Here is an 18,207-nt window from a genome sequence, read left to right on the forward strand (position 1 = left end):
GCGTGACTCTCCTCTGTCCAGCTGCCCACTCTGAGCACCCCCAGCCCCTTCTCTTACCTGCATCTCCATCCTAGGTCCCATGAGGCTGGGAATGTCATCATCCCCCTCTTGTGGGTGGGCCCAGCACCCCCCCACCCCCGGTCAGGATGCACCTGGAACTTTCTAGTGCTTCCAGAACCAGGTGCCCGTGCCTGCACCTGTAGAATTCTCTAGGGCCATGGCATTTAAGGTGGCTGCTCTGAGCCAGGTCTCCAGATGGGGGTTTTTGGAGTAGGCTGGGGGTAGCTCTCACCTAGAAGTCACCAGCTGCCACCCTGGCAGCTATGGAAGGATATGGTGGCACTCGAGGCCACACCAGCAGGCCGTGACCTTCAGGAAAGACCCACGTGGTTGAAGCGAGGGCCCCCCCCCTCTGTGCTAGACTCCCTCCCCCAATACCCCAGACACCCCCATTAACACAGAACACGTGACCCGGGACCCAGGCTGTGGAGGACTTTATTCATTAGACCCAGAGAGCCACATGGTCCTTCCCAGAAGTCCCCCTGCTGGCACGATAGCCAGGGTCCTAGACGCCAGGCCAGCGTGAGGGCCGGGTGCTGTGTCGTGAGGCGTCCCTTGAGCAGTCCCGAGGGGCTCCTGACCCCAGGAGCATATCCGTGGTGAGGCAGCTCCGGGTGTAGTGGCCTCTCCAGTTGGACTGAACCATCTTGGCCGCTGTCTGCTGCTGCCGGAGCTGGCGGCGGGTCTTGAAGCCCCTCCAGGCCGACTGGATGGCCATGGCCGCCTTGTTCTGGCCGGGCGACTTGCAGGGGCTCTGGGGAGCCTTCTGGGAGGCGCAGGCCCACAGCACGGCCCCGTGGCCGGAGACGCTCTGGCCCATGCCGTGCACCACGCGCGTGGGCAGGCTGTGGCCGCACATGTGGCACGTGCGGGGGCTGGAGCCCACCAGCATCACCACGCTGGGCGGGCTGCCCAGCCCGGGGCTCAGCGACTGGCAGAGGCTGCAGATGTGAGGCTGGCAGGACTGGAAGCAGCGGTGGTCGGAGCCCAGCCTGGCCTCGCTACCCTGGAAGCAGCGGCGCTCGGGGGTGGGCCTGACCTTGCTGCCCAGCTCCACCCACACGGCCGGGAGCAGCATCTGCTGGGCACAGTCCCGGCGGGTGCAGTAGCCTCGCCAGGCGGCCTGTATGATGGTGGTGGCTCTGTACAGCCGGGCCAGGTTCCGCCGCACGTGGAAGCCGCGCCAAGTGGCTTGGATGACGGTGGCGCATTGGTGCCACGCCCTGATGGTGCTGCGGACCAGGTAGCCGCGGGCGTAGGCCTGGATCACCACCGTGGCCTGCACGATGATCTTCTCCATGGTCTGCACCGACACCAGCAGCTCTCCCTGCTGCCTGAGCTCCACCGCCGCCATGCTTCCCACGGTGTCCCACGGCACAGGGCCCCTGGCCGGCTCCCACATGCTCTGGGGGGCCACTGTGTGGTCCATGGGCCTGACGGCCACGCTGGGAACGCCGCCGGCCATGCCAGCGTCCACAGGGCCCTGGAGTACAGTGGGGATCAGGGATGGCTTGTGAAGGCCAGCTATAAGACCCAAGACGTGACGGGAGAGCTGGCCCTGGGGGATGGAGGGGGCGGGGGATGGCCTGTGATGTCTAGCGGCAAAATTCATGAAACTGTGGGAGTCCTGTTCAAGGAGGGGCTTCCACACGCCACTTGGTGACGACGCATAGCCCAGAGACACCCTCCGAACCTTGGGGGCCAGTCTAGGGACACTTGGGCCATGTGCTGCGTCACCAGAGTGGACGGCGAGTGTCCTGTCCACCCGCAGTTCACCAGGGGGGTATCTGCGGTCACCCAGGGAGGACTGGGTTTCCTGTCTCTGCACCTGATTGGAGGGTACCACCTTGGTCATAGAACCTTCTAGCAGTTCAGGAATAAGTTTACCATGAATGAATCGGTAGTACTTTTTAGGGCGGAGAGACCTGTGGTTGGGCTGGGTGGGGTTCCCGGACACTGGCTTCTGGAACGCACCGGGGACGGCTGCCGTCTGGCCGTGACCGGGCACTGCTTTTTTCATGGAGGACTGATAGGGCTGCACGTGTGAGACCACGCTGCCCGGCCCTGACCTCTGGAGAGGACGTGGGCTCTCCATCCTGGCCACCAGCCCTGGATGCAAACTGGGTGTCACGGGACAGCCAGGAGCCAGATGGGAGGAAATCAAGATCACATCCGAAGCCAGCGTCTCCTGGTTCGGAGACCCCACGTGAGCCAAGCGCTCTTCAGAGACCCCTGGAGCCGGGGGCTGAGGCGTGGCCCTGTCCACTGGAGGACCCATCTGCATGTTACGGACCCTGCTGGAAGTGACCAGGTAGGAGCTGGGGGCCGAGTCGGACTGTAGAATCGTGGTGATGCTGCTGACCATGGTGTGCTTGCCTAGGGTGGGATCCTGGAAGGGGACCGGGGCCGCGCGGCTGGCGTGGCTGGCGTGGCTGGCGTGGTTGGGAGCCCTCTCCTCCAGCAGTGGCACCTGGTCTTTGGGAAGAGTCTCCCCTGCAGGCAGGGGCCCCTGGGGAGAGGCGACATGGCTTCCCATGGGGCTTTGGTACGTCCATGGGGTCACCTCAAGGACCTTGGATCTGTTGGATTCTCTATGAGGTCCCGTTTCCTGGGTGAGGGTCTCACATAATTCTCTTGCCTTCAATTTGGTTTGGTCATCTATGGCCCCAAATGTCACCATCCCAGGATCTTGACTAAACTGTGAGGCTTTGGACAGAGCGATGGGCTCTCGGGGCTGCCCCTTGGTGGTGTTCTGGGCTCCTGAGGCCTGAGGACGGGCTTGCTCCAGGCTGCTGGGAGGGGAGGCCTGGAGCAGGGCCGTGGGGCCCTCCCCAGCTCCGTGGTACGGCCGGGGAGTGAGGCCTATGAGCATGGACCCCTGGGGGACACTCTGGCCCCCGGTTTTTACAGAACCAAGAGCTACACTCGGGCTCACTCCCTTTGCCACCGAACCTGGGGGCAGGCTGGTGGCAGCGAAACTGGCCACGGGTCCCACGGACAGACTCAGCCTCTGCCCTTCGGCTCCCGGTGACGCCACTAGACTAGGAGCCACCCGACCGGCCCCAGTACCTGTGGGGAGACTGTGGGCCACGCCACTGGCCATAGTGTCTAGAGGGCGACTCTGGGCCACACCAGTGGCCATGGGCCCCGGGGAAAGGCTCTGACCCATACCCCTGATCACAGACCCTCGGGAAAGACTAAAAGCCACATAATTAGCCACAGCGTTTGGGACCGTGGCTGTGGCCAGCTGACCATCTGTAGAACTTGATGCAAGGGCACGACTGGCTGTACCCACCACAGAATCCTCAGGGACGATACCTGTATATTGGTAACTGGAGGGGACAACTGTGGCCACAGCAGGGAGCTGGTGGTCTGCAGGCACTGGAGGTGGGACGGTCGACTGAGGGGGTCTGGGGCCCAGATTATACATGGAAAGTGTGGACTGGTTTGTGTCCAGTCTGCTGGACACTGCCGGGTGGGGAGGACTGGGGTTCGTCCCTGTGGCCATGGAGGTTCCCTCATGAATCAGAGACACACCTGTCTCCAAGACCTGGGGCGCCATGGGGGCCAAGCCATCAGCCACCTGGCATGGCCCGGGGCCCAGTGTAGGGGCCATGTTCTTCTGGAATATATTCCCAGCCAGGCCGGCAGGGCTAGCCCCCTGAGACAGACTGAGGAGCATCCCAGCAGCCGTGGACCCCTGAGCCGAGCAGGCGGACATGCCCTTGAGCCAAGTAGGATGGAACGCACTGGGTCCCTGGGTCACCTCCTTGGTCATGTCAGGCTGGTAGAGATTGGGAGCTGACACAGAGAACGCATTTGGGTGCCTCCCACAAACACCGGACGGCGGGTGGAAACCGAGGGACCCCTTGCTGAACGGGGAATCCTGGAGGTCTGAGACCAGCCTGTCCGCCATGACAGAATCGTCACAAGGGTGCAACTCAGGATCCAGGGGCGGCTGGACGGGCCCCAGACCCATCCTGCCAGGCGCGCAGGCCAAGGACTTGCCCTGGCCGAGGGAGATGAAGACGGGCTGCTGGCACAGGCCAGGGGCGCCCGTGCTCACCCTTGAGGCCTGCAGAGTCGCGTCCACCCTGGGCCCAGGGGCGGGCTGACAGAGGCCACGACCCACCCCATAGATGACCGATGGCTGGGACAGGCTCATGGACCCGAGACTGGCCATGGACGACTCAGATAGAAGAGGGGACAGGAAGGGGTGGGCGAGTCTGGGGACAGCTGGACTGGGTGAAGGTGTTTGGATAAGACTGGGGGCCATCCCACTGGCCATGGCCTGGTGGGACAGAATGGGATACCCCCCGCTGGCCACTGATGGATGGGCTAGGCTTGGGGATACCCCACTGGCCACAGGTGGCTGGGCCAGGCTTTGGGGTACTCCCCAAGGCATGGAGGGCTGGTTGAAGCTCGGGGAGACCCTATTGGGTATAAAAGGTTGAGCTAAGACTGGGGGGACCCCGCTGGCCACGGGTGGGTGGGCCAGGTACGGGGGCATCCCACTGGTCATAGAGGGATGGAGGAAGCCTGGGGGTGCCCCACTGGCCATAAAAGGTTGGGCAAAGCTTGGGGACACCCCACTGGCCATAGGTAAATGGGCTGGGCCAGGGGCCGGATGACCGGCTACAGATGGATGGGGCAGAATGGGGGAGAAGCCACCTGCCATCAGCGGGTGAGCTAGGCTTGGGGACACCCCACTGGCCATAGAAGGATGGACCAAGCTTGGGGACATCCCAATGGCCATACACAGTTGGGCAAAACTTGGGGACACCCCACTGTCCACAAAAGCCTGGGCCAGGCCTGAAGCTGCTCCATAGGCTGTAGGATGGTAGGGTGGTCCTGGGGACACCCCGCTGGCCACAGGAGGTTGGGGCACTCTTGGAGCGACTCCACGGGCCATAGATGGTTGCGGTGGTCTTGGGGACACCCCGCTGGCCACAGGTTGAGCTAGACTTGGAGCCCTCCCACTGGCCATAGAAGGCTGGCCAAGACTTGGGGACATCCCACTGACCATAGAAGGCTGGGTAGAGGTTGGGGACATCTCACTGGCCATAGAAGGCTGGCCAAGACTTGGGGACATCCCACTGGCCATAGAAGGCTGTGTAAAGGTTGGGGACATCCCACTGGCCATAGAAGGCTGGCCAAGACTTGGGGACATCCCACTGACCACAGAAGGCTGGGTAGAGGTTGGGGACATCCCACTGGCCATAGAAGGCTGGCCAAGACTCAAGGACATCCCACTGGTCATAGAAGGCTGGGTAGAGGTGGGGGACATCCCACTGGCCATAGATGACTGGCCAATACTTAGGGGCATCTCACTGACCATAGAAGTCTGGCCAAGACTTGGGGACATCCCACTGACCACAGAAGACTGGCCAAGACTTGGGGACATCCCACTGACCATAGGAGGCTGGCCAAGACTTGGGGACATCCCACTGATCATAGATGGCTGGCCAAGACTTGGGGACATCCCACTGACCATAGAAGTCTGGCCAAGACTTGCGGACATTCCACTGACCATAGAAGGCTGGCCAAGACTTGGGGACATCCCACTGACCATAGATGATTGGCCAAGACTTGGGGACATCCCACTGACCATAGATGATTGGCCAAGACTTGGGGACATCCCACTGACCATAGATGATTGGCCAAGACTTGGGGACATCCCACTGACCATAGATGATTGGCCAAGACTTGGGGACATCCCACTGACCACAGAAGTCTGGCTAAGACTTGCAGACATCCCACTGACCATAGAAGGCTGGCCAAGACTTGGGGACATCCCACTGACCATAGAAGGCTGGCCAAGACTTGGGGACATCCCACTGACCATAGAAGGCTGGCCAAGACTTGGGGACATCCCACTGACCACAGAAGTCTGGCCAAGACTTGCGGACATTCCACTGACCATAGAAGGCTGGCCAAGACTTGGGGACATCCCACTGACCACAGAAGTCTGGCCAAGACTTGCGGACATTCCACTGACCATAGAAGGCTGGCCAAGACTTGGGGACATCCCACTGACCACAGATTGGTGGGGTGGACTTGAGAATACCCCACTGGCCATAGAAGGCTGGGTAGAGGTTGGGGACATCCCACTGGTCATAGAAGCCTGGCCAAGACCTGGGGACCTCCCACTGACCACAGGAGGCTGGCCAAGACTTGGGGACATCCCACTGACCACAGATTGGTGGGGTGGACTTGGGAATACCCCACTGGCCATAGAAGGCTGGTTAGAGGTTTGAGACATCCCACTGGCCATAGAAGGCTGGCCAAGACCTGGGGACCTCCCACTGACCACAGGAGGCTGGCCAAGACCTGGGGACATCCCACTGACCATAGATTGGTGGGGTGGACTTGGGAATACCCCACTGGCCATAGAAGGCTGGTTAGAGGTTGGAGACATCCCACTGGCCATAGAAGGCTGGCCAAGACCTGGGGACCTCCCACTGACCACAGGAGGCTGGCCAAGACCTGGGGACATCCCACTGACCATAGATTGGTGGGGTGGACTTGGGAATACCCCACTGGCCATAGAAGGCTGGGTAGAGGTTGGAGACATCCCACTGACCACAGAAGGCTGGCCAAGACTTGGGGACATCCCACTGACCACAGATTGGTGGGGTGGACTTGGGAATACCCCACTGGCCATAGAAGGCTGGTTAGAGGTTGGAGACATCCCACTGGCCATAGAAGGCTGGCCAAGACCTGGGGACCTCCCACTGACCACAGAAGGCTGGCCAAGACTTGGGGACATCCCACAGGCCACAGAAGGCTGGGCAAGACGTGGTGACATCCCAATGGTCATAGAAGGCTGGGCTAGGCTTGGGGTCACCCTACTGGCCATAGATGCATGGGGCAGGCTTGGGGACACCCCAATAGTCACAGATGGTTGGGCGAAGTTTGGGGATGTCCCATTGGTCAGAGATGGGTAAGCTAGGCTGGTGGATACCCCAGTGCCCACAGACGTCTGGGCTAGGCCAGGGGATACCCCACTGTTCGTAGATGGCTGGGTAATGTTTGGGGACACCCCACTGGTCATAGGTGGCTGAGTTGGGTTTGGGGACAACCCATTGTCCACAGAAGGCTGGACAAAGTTTGGGGACACTTCACTGGCCCTGGATGACTGTGCTAGACTGGGGAACGTTTCAGTGCCCGTTGGTGGCTGAGCTAGGTTTGGGGATACCCCACTGATCATAGATGACTGGACTAGGCTAGGGCACATCCCTGTGGCCACGCCTGGCTGGGCTAGCCTGGGGGACACCCCGCTGTCCACAGATGACTGGGCAAAGTTCAGGGACACTCCAATGGCCACAGAAGGCTGGGCCAAGTGTGGAGACACCCCACTAGTCAAAGGCGGCTGTGCTGGGCTCGGGGTCACCCCACTGACCTCAGACGGGTGACTCTGGGTCACACCCACCTCATTGGTCATAGCTATAGGGGCCAGGCTTGTGGAGACCCTACTGGCCGCAGATGAATGGCGTGACCTTGGGGCTACCTCACTGGCCACAGATGGCGGGGCTGGACTGGGGGTCTCCCCACCTGTCACGGATGCGCATCCTCTTCCAGAGGCCACCTCACTGGCCGCAGGCCTGTCAGGTATTACTAAGAGCACCCTGCCACCCCCTCTTGACTGGGGTGGGCTCGGGGCTAATCTAGTGGTGGCCGATGGCTGGGCTCTGCTTGGGGGCACCCTAATGGATACTGTAGGCTGGGATAGGCTTCGAGTCAACCTGTGGCCCGCTAATGGCTGACTGAGGATTAACTTGGCCAGTTTGGGGGCTATCCTAGAGGCCAGCGCAGACGGAGACTGGGTAAGAGCCAGCTTGGTGGACAAAGATGGCTGCTGGTGTCCAGGAGGGACCACAGAGCCCAAAGACTGACTCCTCCGCAGCCCTGGTCTGATAGTCTCCTGAGACACTCTCTCCACCAGATCCATGGAGCTCTGGCACGAGGAGAGCCTATTCTTCTCATCCTCTGAGTCCCAGTGGACATTCAAGGTCAAGTGACTGGACACTGGGCCGCGGCACAGAGCTGGCGTGAGCTCCGGGGCAGTCGAGGGGCGCCAGCAGAGGTTTGTCATCGCCTGCCCGGGGCTCGCTCTTTCTAATTTTTCTGCACCCATGAGTCTCTGGGATCTCCCTCTGTCCTCCTGAGAGGGGAGGGAATCTGGCTGGGGGTCCTGATCCAAGATGCCCTCCTGGACCTTGTCCACAAGTTCTACAGTGGTCAGGCTGGCCACAGACATGGTGGAGAAGCTGGGCGAGCTGCAGCTCTGCAGAGAGCTTTGGGACTCGCTGTCATTTGGTCCAGACACCATGAAGCCCGGGGAGAAGTTTTTAGCCAGGACATTGTCTGGATGCTGTGGCAAACTAGACACCAACTCATTGAGAAGGGACATTTGGTGACTGGGCACATGCTCCCGGGGACGGGGAGGATTCCGTGTTAGAGTTCCCTTCTGTCTAGGGGCGGGTGCCCGGGGAAGGACTCGTCCCTGCCTCGTGGCTGGGGGAGCGTGGAACAGAGCGCCCCCTGCCGGGCACTTGGTAGCCTGCATCTTGCTCACCACAGTGGTCCTCAGGGAACTGGAGGTCATGTTAGTGTGCATCTGCCTGGGACACTGGAAGGCCTGCTTGTGGTCTGGAGGCTGAGTCCTCCTTAGATTCTCCTCAGTGGCCTTGGATGGCTTGTTTGGACCCCTGGTCACTGAGCGGTGAGAATGTTTAGGGGACACCTTGCTAACCCCTGAGAACTGACACCAGCAAGCAGCATCCCGGCAGACAGGGAAAACCGGTTGGGACTGGACGGCCCTTCTACCACCCACACTGCCCGGAAGACCACCCAAGGCCCCTCTGCCCTCCCCTGACGACGTCCACGAATGAGAGGCCACCCTGCTGACCACGTGTGACTTGTGGGGGCTCGGGGCATTGTCACAAGTCACTGATTGCTGGCTGGTGCTGGGGCCTATGCCATTGGTGACCAACGACTGCCAGAGGTGGGGGGGTGACTGAAAGCGGGACGGTGTGGGCAGCGGGGGGCCCTCCACGCCCGCTGCCCGGCTGGCGTCTGGTGCCGATGGGCCAGGTCCTGGGGTCAGGCACCTGTTTCCCATTCTGATCCTGGGGCCCAGGTGCGAGACCCTCCTGGGCCCCCTGTCCCAGGGCTGTATGAGGTCCAGGCCCATGACCAGGGGATACTGGTAGAGGCTGGGGACCATCCTACGGGCTAAGGACACACCCACAGGGAACAGTGACAAGCAGGGTGACCCCTCCAACGTGGCCCCATCCCCCATCTCCTCCAAGAGCCCGGCGGACTGGCCCATGGTGAAGTCCTCCCAGGCTCCGACCTGGGAAACCCTGACCTTGCTGGACTGTAGTCTCACGGGGCCCACGGAGGATGCCCACGCGGCCGACGGGGTCCCCCGGCAGTCCGCCTCCAGCGGGGTGGGCAGCAGAGTCATCCCACTCCCCACTGTTTTCGAGGTGGCCTTGGGCAGGATGGCTGCGGTCCTCAAGGCTGCCTGGGACAGAGACTGGCTGAGGACGGCGCCCAGCTCCCCCTGACACAGGGCTTGGCTGAGGGCGGCCCGCTCCTCGTCGGTCAGGGCCTTGCTGAGCACCTGCTGAGCCAGCTTGCCCTGCATGACCTTGCTGAGCTCTGAGCGCAGTTCGCCCCGAGACAGGGCACGCGACAGGGTGATGCCCAGTTCACCCCAGGACAGCGCCTTCACCAGGGCCATGCCCAGCATGCCCTGAGGCAGCGCCTTGGTCATGGAGGTGCCCAGGACTTCCTTGGACAGAGCGTGGTTCAGAGCTGCCCGTACTTCCCCCTGGGAGAGGGCTTTGGCCAGCAGGGCGCGGATGTCCTCCTGGGAGCCCAGCACAGCAGCCAGCTCCGCACAGAGGGAGGCGATCTGGGAGGCCGCCGCAGCCTCCTGGCAGGACCCTGCCTGGCTGGCCATTGGCGGCTGGGCCCGCGGGGTCCCGCTGTCGCCCCAGGATTCAATGTTGCACGTGGGGTGTCCAGCAGAGGCCAGCAGAGGTACCAGCATGCCCTGGGCCTCCGAGGCCACCGGGCGTGGGCCCTGGATGGTCTTGCCCTGCGTGTGGCCCTGGGGCTGGAGCTGGGCGGGTCTGTCATCTGGCTTGGCTCGGGTCAGGGAGCTGAACGCACCCAGGTGGCAGGACGGGGCAGACACCCTGGACCCAGTCAGGAGGGGCTGGGACTGCGTCTTGCTGTTGAGGTCAGTAGGCTGGTGTGCTGCATAGAAGGACTTGGATGTTTCTGTGACCAGCTGGGCCTGGGACTGTGTCTTGGTCAGTCCGATGGGCAGCTGCGCTTGGGACTGGATCTTCATGGCCCCTGTGGTCAGATGCACCTGGGACTGCGTCTTGGTCAGACATGTGACGAGATGAGCCAGGGATGGGGTCTTGGTCAGCTTGGGTGGATACACCTGGGCTGGGGTCTTGGCTGAACCTGTGGCCAGATGTGCCTGGGACAGAGCCTTGGTCTGCTTGGCGGGTGAGTGTCCCGGGGATGTCGTCATCAGATGTGCGGTCAGCTGGGGCGGGGGCAGGACTCTGGCCAGATGTGTAGACAGAGGTCCTTGAGCCAGGACCTTGGTCTGCTCAGCAGACAGGTGGACCTGGGATGTGGTCTTTGACAGGCGGGTGGCCAGCTGCGACTGGGGCATGGCTGTTGGTGGACATGTGGCCAGATGTGCCTGTTGGGACAGGGCCTTGGTCTGCTCCAGGGCCGGATGTACCTGGGACAAGGCCTTTGTCAGGGGTGTGGCCAGCTGCTCCTGGGCCGGGGCCTTGGCCTGCCTGGCGGCGGGATGAGTCTGGCACAAGGTCTTGGTCAGAGGGGCGGCCAGCTGAGCCCGGGGCATGGTGGCAACCGTTTCTACCGGCACGTATACCTGGGACTGCACCTTGATGATCTCTATCCTCTGGTGTGCCTGTGATGGGGGCCTGTTCCTGTCCTCAGTGACTTTTGTCCACGACGAAGGCCTGGCCATGTCCGTCACCACGTTGGTCTTTGATGCCGTTTCTCTTTTTACCTGTTTTTGGAGGCTGGTCTTGACTTTCTCAGGTTCCAAAGGACCCTTGGCCATTGGCCTGGGAGCCCCAGCTTCAAGATGTGACTGGGGGACACATCTGACCTTCCCCTCTGCCAAGTATGAGTGGGACGAGCCTCTGACGACGCCAGCCGTCTGCTTCATGTTCACCATGACCTTGGCCTTTGGTGCGTTCAGGTGCATGGTGGAGGAGGTGTTGGTGATTCCAGCTGCTCCAGCTGTTGGGGGTGGACCTCTGAGATTGCCAACTGCTGGAGGAACCAGGCACAGGGTCCTGAGCACAGCTGCCACGGAGCGGATCTGGGCTGGGGTCTTGGTTATCATGGCGGCCAGACGCGTCTGGGGCGGAGGCTTTATCATGGAGACACCGGTGCATATCTGGGATGGAGTCTTGGGCACCGTGGCTGCCTGACAAGTTTGCATCTGGGTTTTGGCTGGGGCAGTCACCAGGCGCATCTGGGGTGGGGGCTTCGTCACTGCAGACACCGGGCACGTCTGTGGCGGAGGCCTGGCTGGGGTGACCACGGGGCGTCCTTGGGGCGGGGGCCTCATCACCGAAGCCAACAGGCACACCTGGGGTGGGATCTTGGCCATGGTGGCTGCTATACGTGACTGCAATGGAGCGTTGGTCAGCGAAGGTGTCGGTCGCATCGGAGCTGGGGTCTTGGTCACGGTGGGCGACGGACATGGCTGGGGTAGGGTCTTCATGACTGTCATCATGGGTCCTGGACATGTCTGAGGTAGAGTTTTGGTCACTGTGGACACTGGGCACACCTGGGCCTGGGTTCTGGCTATGGAAACCGTTGGATACGTCTTGGGTGGGGTCTTGGTCAGGGTGGACACTGGGAAGGCCTGGGGTGGGGTTTTGTGGATCTCTGCTTCCATGTGAGCCTGGGTCTGGGTCTTGAATGATCCAGAAACTGCCTGGCCGTACCTTCCAGATGGGGGTGGCTCCGGGGCCCCTGCTTTGGTAACCCTGGCAGGTACGTTCTTGGTCTTCACTGTCTCCCCCTCTATGTGCCTGACGAGGCAGGCACTCCTGATGGTCTTCGTCAGCAGGCATGGCGGGCTTTTTGAGTCTAGACTCACCGGACTTGGACTTGGAAGTCTGATGGCAATCGCCTGGTGTGGCAGGAAGGCCACCCCGTGGGCCCCGGGGGAGTGAGGAGCCTGCATTCCAGGCTGGGGAATGCCCTGGGCTGCTGGGTGCTGCAACAGAGTCAGGTGACGGCTGCAGGGGGCCAGACTGTCGGAGGAAGGGAACTGGGTCTCCTTGCTCATCATGACAGGCTGCGCCGGAAAGGGCTTCTCTTCCGGTGGCTGGAAGCGCACCTGCTGTGGGGGGTGGTACGGGATGTCTCCCTCCTCCTTGCTCACTCTCTTCACCATGGCCTTGCTGGAGCGGAGGAGGCGCCTGGTGTTGAACCGCCGCCACGCCTCCTGGATGGCCTTGGCTGCCATCATCTGCGAAATGAGCTTCTGCCGGAGCCGGTAGCCCCTCCAGTTGGCTTGGATGAGGGTGGCTGCCCGAGATAGCATCATGTCCATCTCGTCCACCAGGATGTTCTTGAAGGCCTGGCTCTCGACCACAGCCCGGAGGCGCGGGATGCGGCGAGCCTCTATCTTGTTCTGAGCTGACTGTTGCAGAAGCTGCTCCTTGGGTTTGTGGGCCTCATGCTGCTGTGGAAACGGTTTCCCCACTTTGTCTTGGAGACAATAGATGGGCGGGGGCGGGGGGAGGCACTGCCCACTAGGTGACAACTGGTTTGTGAACTGGAGCTGTGTGACTGGCTGCATCATCTTGGTTCCTAAGCAGGTCAGCTAGGCCTGTGGGGGAGGACAGACAGAAGCACAGGTCCATGAACAGAGAGGGGGATACACGGGGAGATGGGTAGATGGATGGTAGAGGGGCCGAGGCAATTACACAAGTGGATGGATGAATTAATGGATGGGGAGATGAATGAGTGGATGAATGGATGAATGGTTAGATGGAGGGATGGAGGGATGGATGGAGGGAAGGAGGGGTGGAGGGGTGGAGAGGTGGAGGGATGGATGGATGGATGGACGGATAGATGGATAGATGGATGGATGGATGGACAAGTGGATGGAGAGATGGATGGTTAGATGGAGAGTTGGATAGTTGGATGGTTAGATGGATGGACAGATTAGATAGATGGAAGAATGGATGGATAGATGGATGCATGAATGAATACAGATGGATGAATGGGTAGATGGATGAATGGATGGATGGAGGGATGAAGGTATGGATGGTTGGATGGTTGGATGGTTGGATGGATGGATAGACAGATGGATGATGGTTGGATGGTTAGATGGATGGATAGCATAGGTGGGTGGATGGATAGATGGATGGATGAATGGGTAGATGGATGAATGGATGAATGAACTGATGGGTGGGTGGATGGATAGATGGATGGATGAATGGGTAGATGGATGAATGGATGGATGGACTGATGGGTGGGTGGATGGATGGATGGATTGATGGGTGGGTGGGTGGATGGATGGATTGATGGGTGGGTGGGTGGATGGATGGATTGATGGGTGGGTGGGTGGATGGATGGATTGATGGGTGGGTGGGTGGATGGATGGATTGATGGGTGGGTGGGTGGATGGATGGATTGATGGGTGGGTGGGTGGATGGATGGATTGATGGGTGGGTGGGTGGATGGATGGATTGATGGGTGGGTGGGTGGATGGATGGATTGATGGGTGGGTGGGTGGATGGATGGATTGATGGGTGGGTGGGTGGATGGATTGATGGGTGGGTGGGTGGATGGATGGACTGATGGGTGGGTGGGTGGATGGATGGACTGATGGGTGGGTGGGTGGATGGATGGATGGACTGATGGGTGGGTGGGTGGGTGGATGGATGGATTGATGGATGGGTGGATGGATGGATGGATTGATGGGTGGGTGGATGGATGGATGGATTGATGGGTGGGTGGATGGATGGATGGATTGATGGGTGGGTGGATGGATGGACGGATTGATGGGTGGATGGGTGGATGGATTGATGGGTGGGTGGGTGGATGGGTGGGTGGATGGATGGATGGATTGATGGGTGGGTGGGTGGATGGATGGATTGATGGGTGGGTGGGTGGGTGGGTGGATGGATGGATGGATGGGTGGATGGATGGCTAGGTAGATGGATAGGTGAGTGGATGGACAAATGGAGAACTGGGATGGCTGGATCAGTGTATGACTGGTAGATGGAAAGATCAACTGCAGGTGGAAAGATGAGTAAAAAGAAGAATGAGAGGATGACTGTGACCTTCAGAAGAAACTTGGGTGCACAGCACTGGGACACTATCCAGCAGTCCTCACACATAAGCTGTAGCCTAACACACCTGCTTAGCAGAAAAAGTGTGTTTTTCTTCAGGTTGGATCAGCCAAAGCCCTTGGCCAGCCATCTGCTTACCTTGAAGGGTCATAGAGTTGGAAGAGGAGCAGGAGAAGAAGGTGCAATCTCAGAAGCCGGCCTGTAAGAGGAGGCTGCCTTCAGTTCTTCATCACATGCAACATGCAGCAACACTGCTCTGGGCTGGCTCTGTCCTCAAGACCCACACAAGAAGAAAAGTCAAAAGCAAGAAACGCTTAATTCTTTTTTTTGTTTTTTTTTTGTTTGTTTGTTTTTTGTTTTTTGCGGTGCTGGGGATTGAACCCAGGACCCTTGTGCTTGTGAAGCAAGCACTCTACCAACCGAGCTACATTCCCAGCCCCTCAATTCTTTTCTTTTCTTTTCTTTTTTTTTTGGGGGGTGCTGGGGATTGAGCCCAGGGCCTTGTGCTTACAAGGCAAGCACTCTACCAACTGAGCTATCTCCCCAGCCCCCTCAATTCTTAAAGAAGAAAAAAGAGTTCATATGAAAACAGAGTCAAGGAAATAGGGATTCGGATGAGTACAGGATGGTGCATGTTGAAGGATGATCATCACTGTTGCTTAGGAGAATAAAAACTGAAGAGAACCCAAAGGCTGAGGAGAAACGGTGTCCAGGATGGCTCCCACCCCCATGCTGTGGATGAAACTCAGACCCCACCCTTGCGAGGCAAGTGCTCTGCCACTGAGCCACAGCCCACCCTGTCTAACAATATCTTGCAGGTAACCCAGAAATTCCTCTCTGATGAATTAAGAGTTCCAACATAGGCCTCACAGCAAGACCCCAACTCAAAACAAAGAAGTGTCCATTGTGACAATCCATGATCTTCATAAAGAAGTCACGAAATTAGTTTTAAGGGACATTGAGGTAATAATCACAACGCAGTCTTAAATGGGAAATGTAAATTAAAAAACCATGCACACCACGACTATTCTTTTCAGTGCTGGGAATGGAACCCAGAGCCTCAAGCATGGTAGGCAGGTGATAAACCCCTGGGCTCTATCCCTGCTCCCAATCAAGCAGATTTTTTTTGAGATGGGATCTATCTATGTTGCCCAGGTTGGCCCCAAACTCCTGGCTCAAGTGATCCTCCTGCCTCAGCCTCCTGAGTAGCTGGGACTACTGGAGTGCTCCATTGACAAATTCTTATTGGAGAGATTCTCATGCATTTATGAGCCTAGCCTACAGGCAGACCCACAGAAGGGTTAAATGTCTGGTAAAAAGCCCTTAGTCTGGGTTGGGTGCAGATTAGTGGTAGGGTGAGGGCATACCATGTGCCAGGCTCTGGGGTCTGTCCCCAGAACTGCCCAAGCCCAGTGCAGTGGTGAACACCTGCAGTCCCATTGACTTTGGAGGCTGAGACAGGAGGATGGCTTGAGCCCAGGAGTTTGAGACCAGCCTGAGCAACCCAGCAAGAACCCATCTCAAACATATACATAGAAAATAAAATGGCCAGGCGTGGTGGCGCTCGCCCGTAATCCCAGCAGCTCAGGAGGCTGAGGCAGGAGGATTCCAAGTTCAGAGCCAGCCTCAGCAAAGTGAGGTGCTAAGCAACTCAGTGAGACCCTGTCTCTAAATAAAGTACAAAATAGGGCTGGGGATATGGCTCAGTGTCTGAGTGCCCCTTGGTTCAATCCTCAGTATACCAAAGAAATAAAATAAATTGGCAAAATCATGACAGCACCTTTGGACTATGCCTAAGTGGGGCAGTTTATAAGCAGTCCAGGTAAAAAATAACAGAACTAAACTGAGATCAGAGCTGCCTTCCAAGAGACAGTTTGCAGTATGAACCCAATCAAGTCATGGCTGCCCATGGTCACAAAATTGCCTTCTAAAACAAAAACAACCATTTAAAAAAAAAAAAAAAAAGTATAGGGCTGGGGAGATAGCTCAGTTGATAGAGTGCTTGCCTTGCAAGCACAAGGCCCTGGGTTCAATCCCCAGCACTACATAAAAAGATAGAAATAAAGATTGTGTCCATCTACAACTAAAAAAACTGTTTTAAAAAAAGCAGAACTCAGAGCCTCCCAAACAATGTTTAGAATACAATCCAAAATTACTAGACATGTGGATAAGCGGGAAAACGAGAAGAAGTGATCAATGAAGTGTGAACCCCAGGTGCTGCAAATTCTGGGATTAGCAGATAAGGATTGTAGAACATCTCTTATAATTACAGTTGTACCTCTGCATCCACAGGGCCCCATAGATACCAAAATCCACGCACACTCAAGTCCTGTCTATAGAATTGCGTAGAATTTGCAGAGAACCTATGCAGTCTTCCCAGAGACCGTAAATCATCTCTGCATGACTTGGAATATCTAATACAATGGAAATGCTATATAAATAGCTATTACATTGTACTGTTTAGGGAATAAGGACCAAAAAATTCTGACCTATTCAGTATACCTTTAAATATATTCAATCAGCAGTTAGTTGAATACACAGATGCAGACGTCATAGACACGGATGGCCAACTGTATACTAAATCAAAAACTAGGCTCATAATGAGTGAAGAGATAGACCACCTTGGCTGAGAAATAGACCAAGGAGATATTAGAAGTGAACCAGATGGAGAGTCTGAAACTGAATAAAATCCAACATCTGAAAAATTTAGAATTCACTGGGTGGAACAAAACAACCAGGTACAGGTGACAGATGAGTCAGTGAGTGTGAGCAGAGAGAGCTGGAGATTACCCAATCTGAAGAACACGGAGGAAACAAATGGGCCATGAGCCAGGCCTTAGGGACCTGTGAGATGGTATCAAAAGGACTAACATACATGTACTTGGAGTCCCAGAAAAAGGCGGAAGACAGAAAGACATCTGAAGAAACACTGACGGAATTCAGTGGTGGAGGTGGGGCGCCTGCCAATCATGCATGAGACGCTGGGTTCAACCTCCAGCACCACATTAAAAAATATCATCAGTATTTTTTAATACTGTAATCCCAGTGACTTGGGAGGCTCAGGCAGAAGAATTACAAGTTTGAGGCCAGCCTCAGCAACTTAGCAAGACCCTGTCTCAAAATAAAAAAGGGCTCCATGTGGCTCAGTGGTCAAGTGCCCCTGGGTTCAGCCCCCAGTACCAAAATAAGCCACAACGACGACAAACACAAAATAAAAACCCAGTCAAGACGTGGATGATCTGAGACACTCTCAACCACTCAGGCTTACTTGGTATTTCCGGACTGAGAAACGGAGGATCAGAGAGGCAAGATCACCTGCCCATGGTCACATCGGGGGTCCCCCTGGTTCGCTGAGCCTTTACCTCTAGATGGTCCAGTCGGCAGGGCTGGTTGGAGAGACCACCATCCCAGCTCCAGCAGGGAAGTGCCCTCTGCCGTGAAAGGTGAACCCTGCCTCCTGAGGCCCTTGTGACGATGCCTGGCCTCAGCGCCCCAGCAGCCTGGGGTAGGAACTGGGCTCTCGGGCTCTGCTCTAGAACCAGGCCAGGCCCTCCACAAGTCTCCCCTGCCTTACCTGTCAGGGCTCAGTACAAGGTCCCCATGGCATGGTGGGAGGGGCTGACAGACGCAATCACAATAAGTTATTGTTGTTGCAGCTGCTGGTTTCCAAGTCCCCGCTGCAAAGGGGAAAGCGGGGCTCAGGTCCCGGGCACTGGGGGGCAGATATTGGTAGAAGGACCCGGTTGGGGACTCTCTA

The 18,207-nt window shown here is 57.9% G+C and overlaps 1 protein-coding gene across 1 annotated transcript; it reads right to left on the bottom strand.

The window, feature by feature from the left end:
* Window positions 1-484: 484 nt before the first annotated feature.
* Window positions 485-14,818, bottom strand: Iqcn (IQ motif containing N). The gene is made up of 2 exons (XM_047531521.1): window positions 14,589-14,818; window positions 485-12,979 (listed from the first exon to the last, which is right to left on the bottom strand). The coding sequence occupies exon 2, from the start codon at window positions 12,950-12,952 to the stop codon at window positions 566-568; it is 12,387 nt and encodes a 4,128-aa protein (XP_047387477.1). The 5' UTR covers window positions 12,953-12,979; window positions 14,589-14,818; the 3' UTR covers window positions 485-565.
* Between the last annotated feature and the right edge of the window lie 3,389 nt (window positions 14,819-18,207).

Source organism: Sciurus carolinensis, chromosome 17, assembly GCF_902686445.1.
Source record: "Sciurus carolinensis chromosome 17, mSciCar1.2, whole genome shotgun sequence".
In the NCBI taxonomy this organism is placed as follows: Eukaryota; Metazoa; Chordata; class Mammalia; order Rodentia; family Sciuridae; genus Sciurus; species Sciurus carolinensis.

Coding starts and splice junctions, on each gene's coding strand:
- Iqcn (XM_047531521.1), bottom strand. CDS start 12,952: ATGATGCAGCCAGTCACACAGCTCCAGTTCACAAACCAGTTGTCACCT.